Genomic DNA, 18371 nt, shown 5'->3' with positions numbered 1-18371 from the left:
CACTGTAATTGCCATGCCATAAGGTGGCTGGAAGGATCAAATTGGATGTTGTGTCTAGCATAAGCATTGCCTAATCCTAAAACACTGAAGTAAAAATGATACATGCTTTCTTATTTCCCAACCTGAGTGGGAGTCCCTGGTGGCTGCACTGTGGATTTTAGGCAGAACTAAATTCTTATGGATTCGACCACATCACGTCTACAAGCTCTAGAAGCCCTGCTATCTGGGTAGGAACTGGAAAAGGTATGGGGAATTGTAGAGATTTAATGTGTCTTATAAGAGAGGAGTGAGAGACAGGGTGGGCAGAGAGTGAACGAGCCTATGATGGCTCTTGCATGGAAAATTGTGTCTTATGAAATGATGGTTTTATTTAGAAAAAAGAATTCATACTGGGGAGTCATGATGTCTGTTATGTACTCTCATCAGGAGACACAGATGGGTTCCTGCACAGGCTCGGTGATCTATGTTCTCTGTTCTTTAGAATCTCCATAAAATAATGGCAGCCTGGACCAGCCTTTGACGTTTTCTGGTTGTTGTCGCCCATGTATATACAGTGGTTTGATGGAGAAATCATAGAAACATCTAGAACTTTAGGCATGCATCAGTTCCCATAAGGGGCAGGTAGACTGAGAGCTGCCTGGGAATATCTTACGATTGGGAGGTGAGTGGTTATAACTTACAGTGCAGAGTAGAAGTCTGTTCCCTGAACTCAACAGAAAATGTTTCATTCCATGTCATTATTGCTTTCACGATGCTGTAGATACCACATGGCGTCTTCTCAAAGCCCTCACTCCCTGTGTCTGTCCCATTGCATTCTCCGAGGTCTCAGATTTCAACATCGAATCTGGAATACTATGAGACTTGAGACAGCCATTTTCACAGCACAGTGTGAGTCTTGGGGTACAGGACTTGAGACAGCCATCTTCATAGCACAGTGTGAATCTTGGGGTACAGGACTTGAAATAGCCATCTTCATAGCACAGTGTGAGTCTTGGGGTACAGGACTTAGAGGATGGGAACTCTCTTTCCAACAGCTTGGTCTAACAGTTTTCAGTCATTAGTAGGTATCTACCACCCAAAAGTCAACTAGCCCGGATATGAGGAGGGCAGAGGATATCATTAGTGTTTTCTGTCATTAAAATTACTTTAAAACAGCATTTATGAACCCCACTGAATTATACATTTTGTGCATGAACTCGTTTATTTCTCCTTTGATTACATAGTATGTGACTATCCATATCCTATCTCACAGATAACATATTTATAAAAGAGAAATTAACTTGCTTGTTCCAACTTCTTCAATGAATAAGTTGCCAATCTAAGGTGTGAACACAGATTCTCAGACCCTAAGCCACTCTCCATTTGGCCTATCAAAGGCTTACTTCTAGCCTGATATTCTTCGTTTGACCTATCAGAGGCTTACTTCTAGCCTGGTACTCTTAGAGTCTATGTGGACCCTATAGTTTCATCCTAGCAAGAGCAAGGCACATGTTGCATCCAACATCTATCTATCCTGGTGAGGGATGTGCTTTCTTAAGGAAAGATTAAAAGTTAGCTGTGTTCAAATTCTTGGAGTATTGATTGTACTTCTCACCATCGTGACCAGATACAGGACAAGAGCTACTTAAGGATTTCTTCTGGCTCACGGGTTGAGGGGATAGAATCCATCATGGTGGAGAAGGCAGGCGAGGATGGCTCATGATGCCACTGAGAGGCCTCATCTCCTACCTCAGCAGAAGTGAAAGCAGGAAGAGAATATGCTAACATGCAGCTTCTTTTCTCGTTTTCCCTTTTATTCATTTGGGGCCTCCCTCAGCCTATGGGGTAGTGCTACCCACACGAGGGGCAGGTGTTCTCTTCTTAGTCAATCTTGTGTGGAACTGTCTTCACAGATACATCTGAAGATGTGCCTTCCAGCACCCCGGGTATTTCTTAATCTAGTCAAGCTGACAGTCAGAGCTAACCATCATTTGGTTAGTAACAAATTCCTGGGCCACAACAGATGGGGCTATTTTCTTGCTTGGGTGTCCAACAAAGGGAAGACCTTGGAAGTGTTTTCAGTTGATGAACCCTAGGAATTGGTAAATTCCCAGCTTGCTCGGCAGATCCCTGAAGGCCTGAAGGTCTTGATTATAGCAGCCAAATAAAAGTGTGCCTGTTGGTGGATTCCTCTGACTGGATGTCTCCTCATGTATAAAAAGAAGCTGCATATGCTTGTTCTGTTGCTTCTAGCCAGGGGCCTAAGCCTTTGTCGTGAATCTCATGCTGATTTTTTTTTTTATTTTAAGTATCCTTTAAAACTTACTCCTTTGTTTATTGCTGTGGATGTACACAAATCATAGATAGTACATATAAAAGTAAGAGAGCCGCTGTTTAGAGTAGGTTCTTTCCTTCCACCTGTCTGGGTCATCAAGCTTGTACAGTTAGAAAACCACTGAGCTATATTGCCAGCTCCAAAATACCTTTAATGATCACCTTTGTATTACATACTCTTTTTTTTAAAATATGAAGTCATAATCTGCTGAAGAAATGTGATTTCCTGGAATCTTGCTCAGTTAAAATTGCAAACGTATTTAAGGTACCAAGGTTTAAAGAAATGTCTAAGTAGCCAGCACTGTTGGTGGTGGACGGGGCAGACTTATGGAGCGGTACACTGTCAGGTTTATGAAGTTGACTGAAGATCTTCTCAGGCTTGATGCTTCAGATGACTCAGCAAGTCAAAGCAGTCTTGGTCAAGAAAGCAGTGAGCTCCCTATAAGGAGGTGGGTGGTCCTTGGACTTCCCACAGGGCAGGGAACCCTGATTGCTCTTTGGGCTGAAGAGGGAGGGGGACTTCATTGGGGGAGGAGGAGGGAAATGGGAGGTGGTGGCGGGGAAGAGACAGAAATTTTAAATAAATGAATAAATAAATAAATAAAGATAAATAAATAAATAAATAGAAAGAAAGCAGTGAGGGCTCAGTGCTGTCTCATTTCGGAGCTTCCCAGTAATTTTATATTAAACATTTCGAGGAATCCTACGGTGGCCTTAAGTAAGCGCGGTTTATGTCTGTGCTCTCAGGACCCACAGGGTTTCAGGCCTCCACTTTCCTCTTCTCTTCCCGCTTTTGCTTCTAACTATGGACAGATCTTGAACTAGTGGTCCTAGAAGACTGCCTGGAAACCAGAGCATGGCGCTCTGAGACAGTGGCGTTGTGGTGAGATTTGGAAGTTGTTTGGCCATGCCGAGGCCGTCTCAGAGGACGTGGTGTTTTACTCCTTCGCATCAGACCAAGCGAGGTTTGAGTTATGTGAAGAAGAGTGGAAAAGAGCAGACATTTATTTTGTAGTATGTTGCCATGGGGATAACTACTTGGGAAAGCAGAGAGTGCATAAATTACTGTAATTCCTGCTCAGCCGCCACTTAGACCTTTAAGATTCTTTAGGTTGTATTGATGTAAATGGTTTGGAAGAAGTTTGGAACAATGGAAAGTTAATTCTGTTGAGTAGACACTGAGGCAAACAGTTCCTGATAATTGTTTAAAATTAACAGTAAAAAGGTGGCAAAACTTCTGATAGCATAGTACAACAACTAAGATTTAAAATTAGCATGTAATTTGTGCATTAGTTAATGTCCAGTGTGCTGTCTAGCCACTAGTATGCTGTGACTGTTTAAAGTTAAAATATCAAATGTGATATTTAATAAGTAGTTCTTTAATACCAGCACTGGGGTGGCAGAGGCAGGTAGATCTCTGGAATTTGAGGCCAGCCTGGTCTACAGAGTGAGTTCCAGGACAGCCAGGGCTACATAGAAAAACACTGTCTCTAAAAAACAAACTAAGCCAAACAAACAAAAGTAGTTATGTAGATTTAGTAGCCATGTTTGTACATTCAGTAGTCATGTGGGGCGAATAGCTACTGTATTATAGCACAGAAAGGGCCATCTCCATACATAATTCCAGTGAGTAGTGTACAAGGAGACAGAGTTTTCACAAGGTTCCCATGATCCCTAGCCCATAATACTCTCACCCTCTTATAACCTTCCCCCACCTGAGTATGGCCAGTGTCTGTGTCTCACATCCAGAGGATGGAATATGACAAATGTGACAGCATCTACTCACTTGTACATGTGTTGTCATGTGACGTGGGTACCCGTGTAGCGTGCACATGACTTTATATGAGGCGCCAGGAGACTGGAGGGAGCGAGTCTCCTGGAAGCTTAAAAACAAACCAACAAGCAAACCAAAGCAACTAAACCTCCATATTGTAGCCTGGACAAAGGACCATATGGGAAGAACTTGGTGCATTGTTAAGGAACAAGAGCAGCCTCCAGCCAACAGACAGCTTCCAGGGAAGAACTGTGCCAGCAAATGGCATGAACTCAGAATTCCATTCTCCCCATTTTAAGGCTAAAGGTGAGAAATACAATCAGGATGATGTTCTGGTCTCAACCGGCCAGACCACGCTTGTGTTACCAAACCACATAGGCTGTAAGGGCATAGCCGAGTACCGTTCACCGTTTGCGGATGATAGGTTCATGGGAACGTTTTTGTGCCTCGGTATATCTAATTTAACACCAGTCCAAATTATTTTGGGGATAGCCTAATAAGCCACACTTTAGTGAGACCACATGTTCCAATGTTTACATAGAACAACTGGTTGTATTGAGGCTGGTGCTTCACTTCCTCCATAGAGGAAAAGATGGTTAACTTTCCCAAGTGAGTGTCTAGGCCTGGTTAGTAAGCTCTGTACACTTTTGTGGCCAAGATCTCGTATTTTACTGTTGCTGTAGTACAGCAGATAAGACTGTGGTCTCTGGCATCCCAGAAACAATGGCTTACATTCTCTACTCCCGACTTAGAAACCGAATGACATGTGGCCAATCGCCTCTGCAAGCCTCCATTTATTTATGCGTAAAGTGGGGATAAAATCCTCCTCCATGTCAGAGTGCTATTTCATTCAGCAGAAATATTTTTATAGCCTTTAGCACAGCACTTCGTATGGTCTCCGACTTCCGAAAACACAGAGAGAGGTTTTATTATTTAACAGCATTTTTTCAATTGATTTCTCATAGCAGAGAATCAAAACTCCAACACATTATTTCTCTACTTCATTTGAAAAACCATCGTGTAAGATTGTTACCCGGTTATACCCCTGCTTTATGTCTGAACTGCTGTGGTCCAGTTCCAGATCAGATGCAGTTAAAAACAGGTCTTGCTCAGTCCAAGTGCCCCTATGCTTGGAGGTTGCTCTGATTGTATATTGTTTGGGCAGATTGCCCCAACCTCGGGCCAGACTGTGGAATGCTGGTTTCCTCTGACACCAGCCTCCTGGGAGTCGATTTTCACGGTTTCCATCTGTTTTTATATTACCCCAAACTGTAAATACAGCTGACACCCCACCAAATTGGCCCTAATGTTCCTGTGTCTAACAGCAGAGGTACAGGCTTCTAGAAGGATACAATGCTCCCTGGAATTGTGGCAATTATGTTGAATGTTTGATTTTAAATGTTCAGATTCCATTTTTTATTCTTATTTGAGAAGGAAACGGTGTGCCCGAGGAGATAGGAAGTAGGAACATGGCGGGGGCTTTAACTTCTTCGGCTTTGCCTTGTTTTGAGTTTACCCGTGCTTCCTGAAGTTCCATCCTCAGAGGAGCCATTAAATGACATAAACATTTTTTTTTGCTTCTTTGTCTTTCTCTCCCATTTCTTTTTTAAAATCTGATTTTATTGTCACTCATTTTTGTCATTCTTGTCCTTACCTCTAGTTAGCATGTGCAACTAGAATAAAAGTCTTTAAGACAATAATATTTCAGAATATTATAGTCAAGAAACAATTTGGCCAAAGAGAATAGATTGGTTCACAAGACTTTATAACTGGAAGGCGATCATATTGAGAACAGGCAGTTACAGGAAGGTTGCAGGTGCCTGCTGGCCTTGTGTGTGGCTTCCTGGCCGGTCGTCAGTTCATCACGCTGTTGCCACTGTGAGGCTGACACACTGAGGTCCCCTCCCCTGCATCTGGACACCCCCGCATGGATAGTTTACCTTTGGGACTGCCCCCTCATGGGCATCCAGTTCTCTAGCACCCCATCAAGTTGACGCCCAGGATCATCTTGTTCAGTTCACTGTTGCTTACGGGGACTGGAACAGAGAACACAGGCTGTGTCGGGAGGTTTGCCTTGTCTGCTTCCTAGACCTTGCTACAGTCGCCCGAGGGAGGAGAAAGCAGGGCACCATAAAAAAGAATGCTACAATGCTCTCTCTACTTGATTGGCATGGTGTAGAGACCCCAAGGAACAGCTTGTGAACCGGACCAGGCTGAGGCTCTGACATTGTTAGCTCCACAACTTTGGGTAGCTTCTTCATCTGTGAAAGGGACAAGAACATAGGACTTTCCTAATAGGTTAAGTAGGTGACATATGGCTTATATTCCCCACGCATCACACAGTATCTCAGTGATTTGAGCCCTTGTTTTCTGCAATGATTGATTGAATATGAATTTAATTAAGAAAACAATGCCCAGGTTGGTTGGTTGGTTTTACCATACCCCCTGGATTATAGGTCTAAATTTTTAAAGTGCTTTTTTTTTTTTTAACAGTTCATGCTGCCCTTGTATCAGCAGCAGACAATAATTCTCATTTGTATTCTGCTTTGGTCTAAAATTTAAAAAACATTTTTATGGCTAAGTATCTAGTGTAGTGATCGCTAGTCTTGTCACTTTGAGTAGATTAACAGATTTCTTGGCGATCTGGAAAGGATGACCCTGCCCCATGTGTGTCTAGAGAAAATTTCTAGAGAGGATTAGCTAAGAAGGAAGGACCTGCCCATCTCCTAGGCTAAGGGTGCCGGTGAATTGAAGGGAAGAAAAGGAGAAAGCAAGGCATATTCATATTCTCCTTCTCCCCTCTCTTCTCCCCGCCAAATTTCATGATGGATGGGAAAGGGTCCCGTGAAGTCTCAGTCCTCCCTGCTAGGAGATAATGGTGCTGCGGTGGGAACACCATTTTCTTCAGTAGTGTAGCCACTGGAATGAGATCAGTAGGAAACAAAGACACATGTGGGCACACATGTGCACACAAGTGCACATGCACACACATGCTCACAGACACACACGGGGCAAGGAGGAGAAAAAGAGAGGTGAGATGCGGTGTTACTGGGAAGAATGAGCGGGGGATGAGATAGGGCAAAGAGGGGGGTGAAGAAAATTGTTTATGGATTAATACATGCATGAAACTGTCAACGAAGTTTGGAAAGGAAGTGGGTGAGGAGCTTAAATAGAGTCGCGAGGCAAGAAGGACATAATAGGCCTGGCAGGAAGTGACGGTGCTTTGATCAGTCATGGCATTGGAACTGATGGAGGGCAAGGGTCCCATCTCACGGGCTTTCTGCTTTCTTGGCTCTGAGACAAGGATCAAGGCCCCAGGGAATATGTGGAGCCATAGTACCCTGAGCCAGATACTTGCTGGGCGGGCAAAGAAGGCAGGGGTCTCTGCTTTGGGTCATCCTGAAGGGGAATTGCTTCCCTCTGTGGGCTGAGAGGCCAGGGCACATAATCTGATCTCAGGTAAGGATGACATAAAATGGAACGCCTTTAAATTTAGTTCTTCCCATTGAGGAAAGCCACCCCGAGGCAGCCATCTTCAGCCTGTGTTTATTGAATTCCATAACTTGTTGGGAGGGCAAACAGTAAGATATAAGAGCCAAGATTGTTAGTTAATTCTGCATCTGTTACAGTTGTGTGTGGTCTGCTTGCTCGGAAGTCTCCTTTTGTCAGATGTCCACAGCTTGAGCAATTGGTCATTAGTGGGTAAATAATAGGCTTGACTCTCTCCGGTGGCACACTTATGCCATGATGTTCCCAGAGAAGGGCACTAGAGGCACCAGCTCTCGCATCCACTCTCGCCCCCTGTCTTGTTTCACGGATGTTTGCTGGGAGGACGGGGGATTCTAATAGCTGCAGTGGGAGCGATCCTGCTTGCAACATATAACGCCTTTGTCATGGCTGTAAGAATAGCCTTAGAATATTTGTGATAGCCCTTTCAAATTTATAGCTGTGATAAAATACTTAATGATATTTACAACCACCAAACAGTGGGACCATCTCAGTGGTTAAGAGCAAAGCATTTATGATCAGAAATTCTGCATATAGTATAGACTGCTAGCTTCCATTGCGCGCACGTGTGTGTGTGTGTGTGTGTGTGTGTGTGACCGTCTACACATGGCTTCCCTTCAGTGTCTTCACACACCCATGCTGCCGTGGTCTTCTTCAGTGTGGCTGCCAGCCTGGAGTGTAACTCATCAGAAAGGAAGTACCAGGGCAGGTCAGCATAGAACAAAAACCTCCCACTGATGCCTTCCACAGCCACTGTGTGAGGCGGTCACGACACCCGTCATGTGTGAGAACTAAGACACTAAATATGTGTGTGCAGTTTCACACGACGTGATGACATTCTGTTGTAAGCTGAGAGTTGAGCAGAGAAAGAGCGTGCCCGGATCTGTTTTAAGCATACGGCCTGGATTGACTTATCAACTCCTCGCGGTCACCTTTGAGTAAGATACAATTAGGAGCCCACATTTTCTAAGTGAAGAAACTGAGGCACAGAGACATTGAATATCTGCTCCTCCTAGAAAGTGGGAAACTTATGATGACACCCCAGAAAATCTGGTTCTAAAAAAAATGTTTTTAGTCACTGCACAACACAGATACACTTAAAATACCGGTCCATGGGCTCTAGAAATGGGCTTGCACTGGGGTCATTCTTGCCAGTTTTCATTCCTAGCTGAATGTGCGTTGGTTGTTTACTCAAGAGAAATGAAAGTGTATTTCTACAAAAGTCTGGTATAAGACAGTTTATGGCCACTTTATTCATAACAGTAAAATGATTTAGATAGTCTAATTATCCATGATAAGAAGTGAATAATGGAACTATAGCAATATTCAGACAACAGAATACGACCTGATCTAAGAAGGAGTAAAACCACAAACACACAGATATGTTTGTACATTGAGGAGATGCTCATCGGGCAAAGCGCTTGCCATGCAACCACATGGATCTGAGTTTGGACCTCCAATATTCATATACATGATGGACAGGCATGGCAGCCTCTATGTAGTTCCAGCACCCATCGTAAGGGCAGACACAAGGGATCACTCAGAGCAGCATGGCGGGCTATACTAGCTGTGTGGCCCAGCTTTTAGTTTCCATGAGGGATTCCGTCTCAATGAATATGGTAGCGGGTGAATGAGGACGACTCCGGAAATCTGTTCAGGACTCTACATGCATTTACAGTCATGGACATGTGGGCATGCACACCCATGTGCAAACACTCATACAGAGTACAGGAGCCTATGCAAAAAGACATGGACAACTCTGATCATTCTGTGCCCAGGGAAGATTTCAGACAGGAAGACCACACACAGTACAATGTCTGTGAAGTCAAGAAGGAGTGAAATGCTCCAGATAAGTAGAAGTTAGTGACTCCTCAGCCGGGGAGGGCAATGCTTCGTGTTTTGATTGGGCAGAAGTCACTGATTTGTGCCTTTTATGTCTAATGTCTATCAGTGCATTTCTTGCATGTACTCCTACTACACACACACACACACACACACACACACACACACACAGAGTTTCCTTTCTCCCAATCCCATTCTCATACTTGTTTTTCTTCCCCACTAGCTTAGTAGCAGTTGTTGTAGACCAGTGTGAGATTTCCAGAGCTTCCCATTTATGTTTTTGTGTTTCCAAATGGGCTATATATTTACATAAACAGTTAAGATTGTATGTATCACCCTGCTGCTCTCTGTGCCTGTTTATAATGTCTTGGAGTCTTGGAACTTTCTCATCTGGCCTTAATCCTTTAGCTAGCCTGATCCCCATTCTGTCAGTGTACTCAATTCTTCAGTCAATTTCCTTCTAATGGACAAGCGGAAGTTTTCAAATTTCCATTTCTATTTTCGACAAAAATGTTTTCATGAATATACTGTGTTTGTGTTCAAGTGCTTTTGTGAGCTTCAGTGTGTGTGTGTGTGTGTGTGTGTGTGAAAGAGAGAGAGAGAGAGAGAGAGAGAGAGAAGAGAAGGGGAGGAGAGGGAGAGAGAGAGAGAGTGTGTGTGTGTGTGTGTGTTCAGGAGAGAGGTTAAGCGTCCGTGTGTATCACTTTCTGCCTATTCGCTTTCCCTGAACCTGGTTCCTGTCTTTTCTTGACTAGGCTAAAAGCTAGCAAGTCCTGGCAATCCCCCTGTCTTCACTGCCCCTTTGGAGTTATAGTTATGGGCATGCATGGCATGCGTAGTTTGTTACGTGAGTGTCAGGGTCCAAACTCCAGTCCTCATGATTGCAGAGCAAACACTCTTTACGTCTGAACTGTCTTCCAATCTCTTTAGTCTTTATTTTGAATCTTAGGTACATTTTGAATGGCAAGTCCTTGGAGACCAAAACTCCTTAAGTGAGCCCCATGGGATTGCAGGTTTACTCTAGTGGGCGGGAGTTAGAAAAGAGACACAAATGACATTCTCCTCAAAGAGTTTAGAATGAGAGTGGGGAGTCTACAGCCCTGTAGAACCTGCCTCCCAAACACTGGGGACACTAGAAGACTCTTTTGAGTTCAGCACCTTGATTTATTAAGTGTGGATCTGCTTCTGTAGAGGGGGAAGATATTGGGCCTGGCAGCTTCTTGTAGATGTGGTTATGGGAAGCTGCAAGCACCCCAGAAAAGCTCACAGTGGTCATGCTTTAACTGAATGCCATGCTCTGTGCAGAGCAGACCCTGTCTTAGCTGAGGGACCTAGGACTGCAGCATCTCCCGACTCCTTTACCTGACTTTCCAGGTACCACTTGAACTGGCTTTCTTGAGGGACATTTGAGTGGCGAGTTCTTTACTACCCAAAGACGACTGACCTTTGCAGTACCAGTGCCGCGCTTTGCTTCCTTCTTCCCACCAAAGGGAAACCTTCCTCTTCCTTATTAGTTTTCCTGGCAACTCAGAATAAAGTTCAGCCATCAGAAATGTATTTGAAGGTCACTGTACATCCACAGGGAAGGCGTGTACTGGGTTTGTAGCTGATGATAGTCACATGAACACCTGCCATCCAACCTTATCACCTGGCTACCTCCTGCCTGAAATCAGGTTTTTTTTTTTGTCAAATTTTGCATTTTCAATAAAGCAGTGTTTGAGGAAATGGCTGAAAATGCTGGAGAGAGTCCTGCCCTGCAGCCACAGATCTTCAGATCTTCATTTTTCTTAGCTACTCATTTGAAGTGAAGAACAACTTTAAAAGACCTGGAGTCTGGAATTTATTTATCTATGTAGCTATGTTATCTGTCTGTCTGTGTATGTAACTATTTATGTTTATATGTATGTATGTATGTATGTATGTATCCATCCATCCATCCATCCGTCTATTAAAAATTGTCATATCCATAGAAATGGGGTCTTTGTGTTTGGAATACTCAGAGAATGCTGTGCCATTTCTTCATGCAAACACTTGCCACCAGACTCTACTCTATTTGTGTGTGCTTGGATAAGGGCATTTAGCAGTTGGTTCTATTTAACGGTATGCATTGGTATAAACTATGTTTTTCTCTGAGAGTGTTCTCTAGTGAAGCAATTACAGGCTTTGGCTGTGCCTCCATTGGCAAAGCACTTGCTGAACAAGCACGAGGACCTGAGTTCAGCTCTCCTGCACCTACGGGGGAGGAGCAGGTGTAGTGATGTGTGCCTGCATTCTCCAAGCTGGAGGTGCAGAGACAGTAGGGTTCTCGGTTCTTGCCAGACAACTAGTCCAGTGAAAGTGGTGAGCTACAGGTTTACGGCATGACTTTCTGGGAGCGGAGGAGGTGGAGAGCACACCATTCTGTGAGGACTGAAGGAAGAACGACTGGCGGAGAGTTACCTTCATGCGATGGTTCAGTCGACGCTTCTGCTGTTCATCATCTAGTTCTCTCTTCGTCAGTGCTTCTCAGTGTGCTGGGCTTGGGCGTCAGGGCTCAGCCACAGTGGTTGCTGCAGGAGTGCCGAGGACACAGGAGAAGGCACTTGGAAGGATGTCGAGGATTCACACCCTAGCTTCCTCTTCATGGCCCCAGTCCCTAGCCCTTGGCGTTGCTCTCCTGCCACGTGTGGTATTAGATTAGATTTATAATATCTGCTGTGGACATGGCAGCCTACATCTATGGAATGTAATCCTAACCTATCCTTTCCTTTGTCCTTACCATTTTGACACTCCATGTCAGGATGACCCACTGGAAACTGTATCAGGGCCTTAGCTAAATACAATGTAAATAAATATGCATTGTATTTAGCTAAAAATTTTGAGCTATGTGTTAACAATGTATTTGATTAGAGACTCTGGGTTGTTATTTTAAAAGTCAAAGTAGTGGATTAATATTTCAGAAAAAGAACAGGATTCAAAAGAACAATAATAATGAGAACAGCAGCTACTCTGCAGGAAATAAAAGCGGTATCCCAGACCCGTGGATGTTGTGTGCCCTGCCCACTAGCCTTTGGAGTCCTCTTTCCTCACTCCACTTCCACCCCGTGGAGTCTTCTTGTAACCCTCTGTTTCCCCTGAAGTCAAGTTTTCTTCTGTCTTGTATCACATGTCTTTCTACCTGGGGAGCTGCCCTGTTGGGGGAGATACCCTGGGTTGCTCCTCCTGGTGGAATTCTTTGATATGCTTTGGAAACTGTTTCTGTGGCCACAGTGTCTGACTTCATCTCCTTCCATCTGCTGTCTGTCCTTGTATGCATGCCACCATCTCTCATGGCATGCTGTTTACTTCCTTCAGCTTTAGGAGACCCAAACTGTATATCTTTAGTATTTATGTTCCCTCTGAACGTACTGCTCCTTAGAAATGACAATTACACCTTTGTTATTCACCACTGACATCCCAGTGCCATTGTGACACCTGCCATTTGTGGGTGCTGAGCACCCACAGTTTTGTGATTGAATAGATGTAGGGTTCTCAGAACCACTGGTTTTCCTAAGCCTGTGCCAAGGCATTCTGCACTTAAGTCCTTCTTGAATCTATTGTGACAATGCATGCCTTCCATATAGTTGAATATAACCACACTCTGCTGGCTTTTCTCAGGCATATGAAAGATCAGAATAAGAAGGTGGCTAGCCTCAAGCACAACCAACAGCTGGAGAAGAAGAAGAATGCCCAGTTATTAGAAGAAGTCCGCCGGCGCGAAGATAGCATGGTCGACAACTCACAGCATTTGCAGGTAAGTCTACATTCTGCTTCTTAATACCCAAATGTTTAGAGATGGACTGTCTGCTGTAGCCAGTGCTGCAGAAATCTGTGCACAGCAATGGTGGGCCTTACTTTGCCCTGATTCCAGCACTAACAGGAAAATCCCAGGGAATTCAATAAGGCTTTCTCAGTTAAAAAAAAAAAAGCATCATTTCTGGAATAATGTTCAAAAAGAGTTGAGTTTGGAAAGTCCTGAAATTGCTACACAGAGGTTCTTCCTTCCTGTATCTCACCTTAAAAGGTAAGGGCTACAATTACATGGTTGGCAAGTCAAGTCTCTTTGGAATTGTGTTCAAGGTGTGTGGGAGGGAATGCGTGTTCTTATCAGAAAAGGCATTCAGATGCATTCCTCTGATCAGTTTACAAAAACCGGGGCTCCTAAAGAGATCATTACTCTGTCTGAATATAGTGGGTACAGTTATCTCTCAGTGATAGTCTTACCTTGGAAAGCAACTGATAGACCAGAACAGCAATCTCTTCTCATTAACCATAGCCGTGTTGGGACAGAGCTCTCCCCGTGTGCTCAATAAAACATTCAGGCTGAAGCAGGACATTGACTTTGAAGTGCTTTTATTTACTCTAGTCCTGTCTTTAACCAGAGCAATTTGAGTTCAACTTGGCCTGAGTTCATGTTAAATTCTGCTTATTAGTTAGTGTCTTTCTGCAGTTATATATTGGTTTCCTCCTTGGAGATAGAAGTAGATAATTTTAGTGTGTACTCATAGTTCATCCTTTTAATTGCCCAAAAGAGAAATGAATAACTGTTCCAAGGAAGGAATGTGGGGAAAATCTGCATCCCATCCCAGACGGAGGTTTCTTAGCTCCTCTTACTTTCGGTGCCTCTCTGTCTTAGACGTGCCTTGTGGTGCCAGTTCTAGTCAAGTGTCCTTTGCATGGATGCTTGGCCTAGACGTGAGAGGACAGCTAACACTGGGTCCTCTTTGCTCGCGGGTCCACTTTAGTATGGGTTCTGGCTGAAATGTGCCCATAGCTTCCTCAGTAATCTTGACAGGTCATGTCTAAGAACTGGGATCTTAGTCTTTCTTCTGTCACAGATGTTAGGTCAAAGTCTAAAGAATGAGATAGTAACTAAAATTTGAAGAGCGCTGTAGTTTTTTTTTTTTTTTTAAATATATCACATTTTAAAAAAAATGTATTTCTCACATTTATTCCCCAGAGCAATGTTGGTCATTTTACATGTGTTGTGATTAGTAGTCACCAAAAGATCACAAAAAGATTCTGAAGGACTCCAGGTCCTCCTGTCCTCCACAAATGAGGGCAGAGGAACATGGCAGTCATAGTTGCCTTTCATTATCTGCTTCAGTGTTCCAGGCTGTGCTGCCTTCTGTATGGTAGCTGTTATCCCATTTCCACTGCATGCCACCTGAGCAACAGCCTGATTGGATTCAGATATCCCAACAGCAGGAACAGCCTGCTTCCATCCCCCTGCAGGATGCTGTGCTCTCTGCCTCCACCCCCTGCAGGATGCTGTGCTCTCTGCCTCCATCTTCCTGTGGGATGCTATGCTCTCTGCTTGGCACAGCAAGGCACAGTTCGAGTATAAACCATAAAATACCCAGTGCTTGGAGCGAGAACTTCCATTGAGGGGATTATTGTTGCTATTCCTTAATTGGCTCTGGATTACATTGCACACTTTAAAATATATGGCCGGAGTATTCCTGGAAGGACAACTTACCTTCTCAAAGTCCTGGTCTTAACAGGAGAACTGATTGCTTCTGCTCCAGAGCACTGTTAGAGCTGAGTTGGAGTTTCTCAAGAGCTCGGAATCATTCCCGGCACAGGCTGTGCTCAGAAAAAAAAATGCTGATAACTGACTGTCTTTAAAATAACAAGAAAAGATGAGAAATCATTGAAAAAGAGTTGCCTGGGGCCAGAAAGATGGCTCCAAGTGAATGCACTTGCTGCTGAGCCTGATAACCCAAGATAGGTTCCTGAAACCCACATGGGGGAAAAAATGACCAACGCCTGCAGGTTACCATGTCCTATGTACACACATATGCACATATACACAGAAAAACTTATAATAAGAAAAAGAGTTGTATGTTATGTGCAGGGTTTACATGGTTGTGCTCTGGTTTGCATTGAGCATATACATTTTTGTCTTTTTCTCTGTGTAGCAATTTGTTCTTTTCTTAGGACACATCTAGTTACGGAAATTAATGTCTTGTTTTTGGCCCATGAACTTTTGTATAGCTGTGTTTTCTTAAGGGGCCTTGATAACTGCCTTGTAGACCAGTTCATAAAAGATAACATGGTCTGGAATTGCTCAGTTGCATTCCTGACCACCCCAAATAAAGGATAACATTTGAAATGCAATAAAAAGAAGTCACAATTAATTGAGATGGAAGTGTCTCTGCTTGAGGTTAATAGGGAGTGAATCTCCCCCTTGCCTGAATCGTTCAGCAGATGTGCTGAGATGCAGTAATTGCTGCCTTCTGAGAATGGAATTTTCTAGACGCTCTTCATTTTTAATATTAGTATTCTTTTAAGTACTTTCTGTTCTTATGTTCGTCTTTAAGTGTCAGCCAGGACTTGGTTTATTTGGTTGGTTAAGGTGTGGTTGAAAGTTTGGCACTGGCCAATTTGATCCGTTCGGGACTGGTGGTTTGTGACAGTTGATGCCTTGATTTTACCCAGCCAGCTAGATGGCATCTAGAAATAGGTTATGAGCACATTGCTCTAATAGTAATAACTTTTGGAAGAGGCTTCAAATAAGAACTCAGAGCCGGGCTTGGGGTCACGTAGGCCTGTAATCCTAGCACTAGGACACCGAGACAGGAAGACTGCAAGTGCCCCGTCTGGGATACATAGTGTCTACATAGTGACACTCTATTAGGAGAAAGATGGGAGGAAGCAGCACACACACACACACACACACACACACACACACACACACACACTCACAGAGAAGGAGACACACTCACAAAGAAAGAGGGGAGAGAGACAGACAGAATATGCTGAGCTGAAAGAGATCCATAAAATTAATGACAAAGTTAAAGAGTTACCATTTATTGTTTAAACAAGGGCATTGTTGTGTCCAGAATGGCTCCAGGGTTGTATCTAACTGGGGTGTCAAATAAATGAAGACAGACAGATGGACACATGAACAGATAGCTGACTTCTGGTGACCTGGTCTCTCTGCTGGAGCAACTGAAGCATCCTGGAAGCTCGGTGTGTTTATTCCATCGAGTTGAGTAGGGTGGCAGGATTATTGCATACAGCTGGACAAGAAGGCAGGGTTATTAAATACAGATAAACAAGGAGGCAGGGCTTATGGTACACAGTTGGATCAAGGAGACAGGTTTAGTTAATCTCAGCGAGACTAGTCTCTGTAGGGGAGTAGTCTCCAGGCCATAAATATTCAGGTGGCTAACACCAGGGTGGGCATGTTCTGTACATACTTGACACTGAGATTTGGTCTCCAGAGGAAGGCGTTGTCTTCCCTCTGAGCCTGATGAGGCTATGAAATCCTTCACATGGCTGTGCCTATGTCAACCACACATAGCACTCAGGACTCCACTCACTCAGGGATTCCTCTGCTCCCTCTAGAATACAATAACAAAAGGTAAAAATTGGAGCCTCTAGGTCAGTGGTACTCAACCTTTGGGCTGTGATCCCTTTGAGGCTGTGACCTTTCCACAAGCATGACATATCTATCAGGTAGCCTGCATGTTAGATATTTACATTACAATACATAACAGTCACGAAATTGCAGTTATGAAGTAGAATCAAAAACAATTTTTTTTTGGTTAGGGGTCACCATAATATGAGGAACTGTATTAAAGGGTCACAGCATTAAAAGGTTGAGAATCACTACTATAAGTCAAAGCAAGATGTGACGTGTGGCTTTTTTGTTTCTTATAATTTCATGGCAGGGGTGGCAACTACCTTCAGTGTCTCTCTCGGTTAATAACACATGCAAGAGATGGGTTTGTATGTTAGGGGAAAAATGATGATGCCTGGTAGAGATGTATTGGTTAGTAGTTGCCTTGTAACAACCATCTCCAGACTCAGGCTTTAAAGAACTCATGCTGTATTGTTCTGTATTTGCATGTTGACCTAGGGTCTTCGCTGCTCCAGGATTGTTTTTGCCGGGCGTCTGTCCTACTTGATCACATCCGTAGGGGCAGCTGTTTTGTGTGTGTTCATTCTGAAGCTCAGGCGAAGAAAGACTGGTCTCTAACATCAGCATGGGCAGAGGAGAGTGACCAGACTTGGAGAAGTCGTAGGCCTTTTCTTGACCTGATGGTGTTTGTTCCACTTCCGGTTATTGGCAAGGCATATGGCTGACTAGAGGGTTGGAGAACTCACTCTGCTTAAGGAAGGGGCAGGTATCAGAAAGACTGAATAACTGAGGGTAATCATTTCATGTGTTAAGAGACAAATTTTGGAGACCTATTTTTAAATTATAGGAAAAGCAAGTGTGGGTGTGTTGATAGATTTCCGCCGTAGTGGGCCTTAGTTGTGCACGTAACTTGGGGAAGGACTGTAAGGCATTCAGGAGCCCATGCCTCATCTGAGGACACAAGCCATTAAACTCTAATGAGCATTGCTCTAACGAAACTGAGTATATAGGCTTGTGGGATCTTCTGGTTGTCCAAAGTAAGTCATCAGTGTGAATTTTTATGTGCAACCTGGGCGTTCGCACATCTGTATGCGAATTGCTCATTGGTTTATAATCTGTTTCCCAGCCTGTACTCTATCCCACTGGATTCTTTTGGTATTAAACGATACTTAGAACGAACCTTACCTAGCTCATTGTGTCTGTAGAAGAGGGCTGACGGTTTAGTATTCATCTGGAGGGTTTTTTTCCTTTTTGTCTGAAAACACCTTGTTTCTCAAAGGAGAACACTCATACTCAGTAGGAAGAGAGCTCTTGATTTAACTTTATAGATGTATGTGTGCTCATGGCCAAAGAGAAAGGGATGGAAGGCTAAAGAGCTGTAAAGTAGCCAAGATCATCTTCAAATGCTGGTCCTTTCTGGCCTGAATGAAAACAGAGAATCTCCCCAGTCCTTCCTCCTTCCATCGGACTGTGAGTGAGCCCTACCTTCCCCGATGCATGCAACAAGGTTAGGTTTTTTTTTTTTTTTTTTTTTTTTTTTTTTTTTTT

General features: G+C 43.7%; 1 protein-coding gene across 4 annotated transcripts in view; it reads left to right on the top strand.

Annotated features, from left to right (window-relative positions):
• The window catches only part of Erc2 (ELKS/RAB6-interacting/CAST family member 2), an 875988-nt gene that overhangs the window by 464322 nt on the left and 393295 nt on the right, over positions 1–18371 (top strand). For all 4 annotated transcript variants that reach the window (XM_050158253.1, XM_050158252.1, XM_050158254.1 and 1 more), the window contains exon 12: positions 13073–13208. In XM_050158253.1, the coding sequence (XP_050014210.1) occupies positions 13073–13208 (136 nt within the window). The remainder of the gene's footprint in view (positions 1–13072; positions 13209–18371) is intronic.

The sequence above is a fragment of the Alexandromys fortis genome, unplaced genomic scaffold (genome assembly GCF_014885135.2).
Source record: "Alexandromys fortis isolate MF-2015 unplaced genomic scaffold, M_Fortis_MF-2015_v1.1 scaffold_106, whole genome shotgun sequence".
NCBI classification, from domain to species: domain Eukaryota; kingdom Metazoa; phylum Chordata; class Mammalia; order Rodentia; family Cricetidae; genus Alexandromys; species Alexandromys fortis.
Note: the sequence above shows the minus strand (reverse complement) of the source record. Positions and strands in the feature narration are given on the sequence as shown.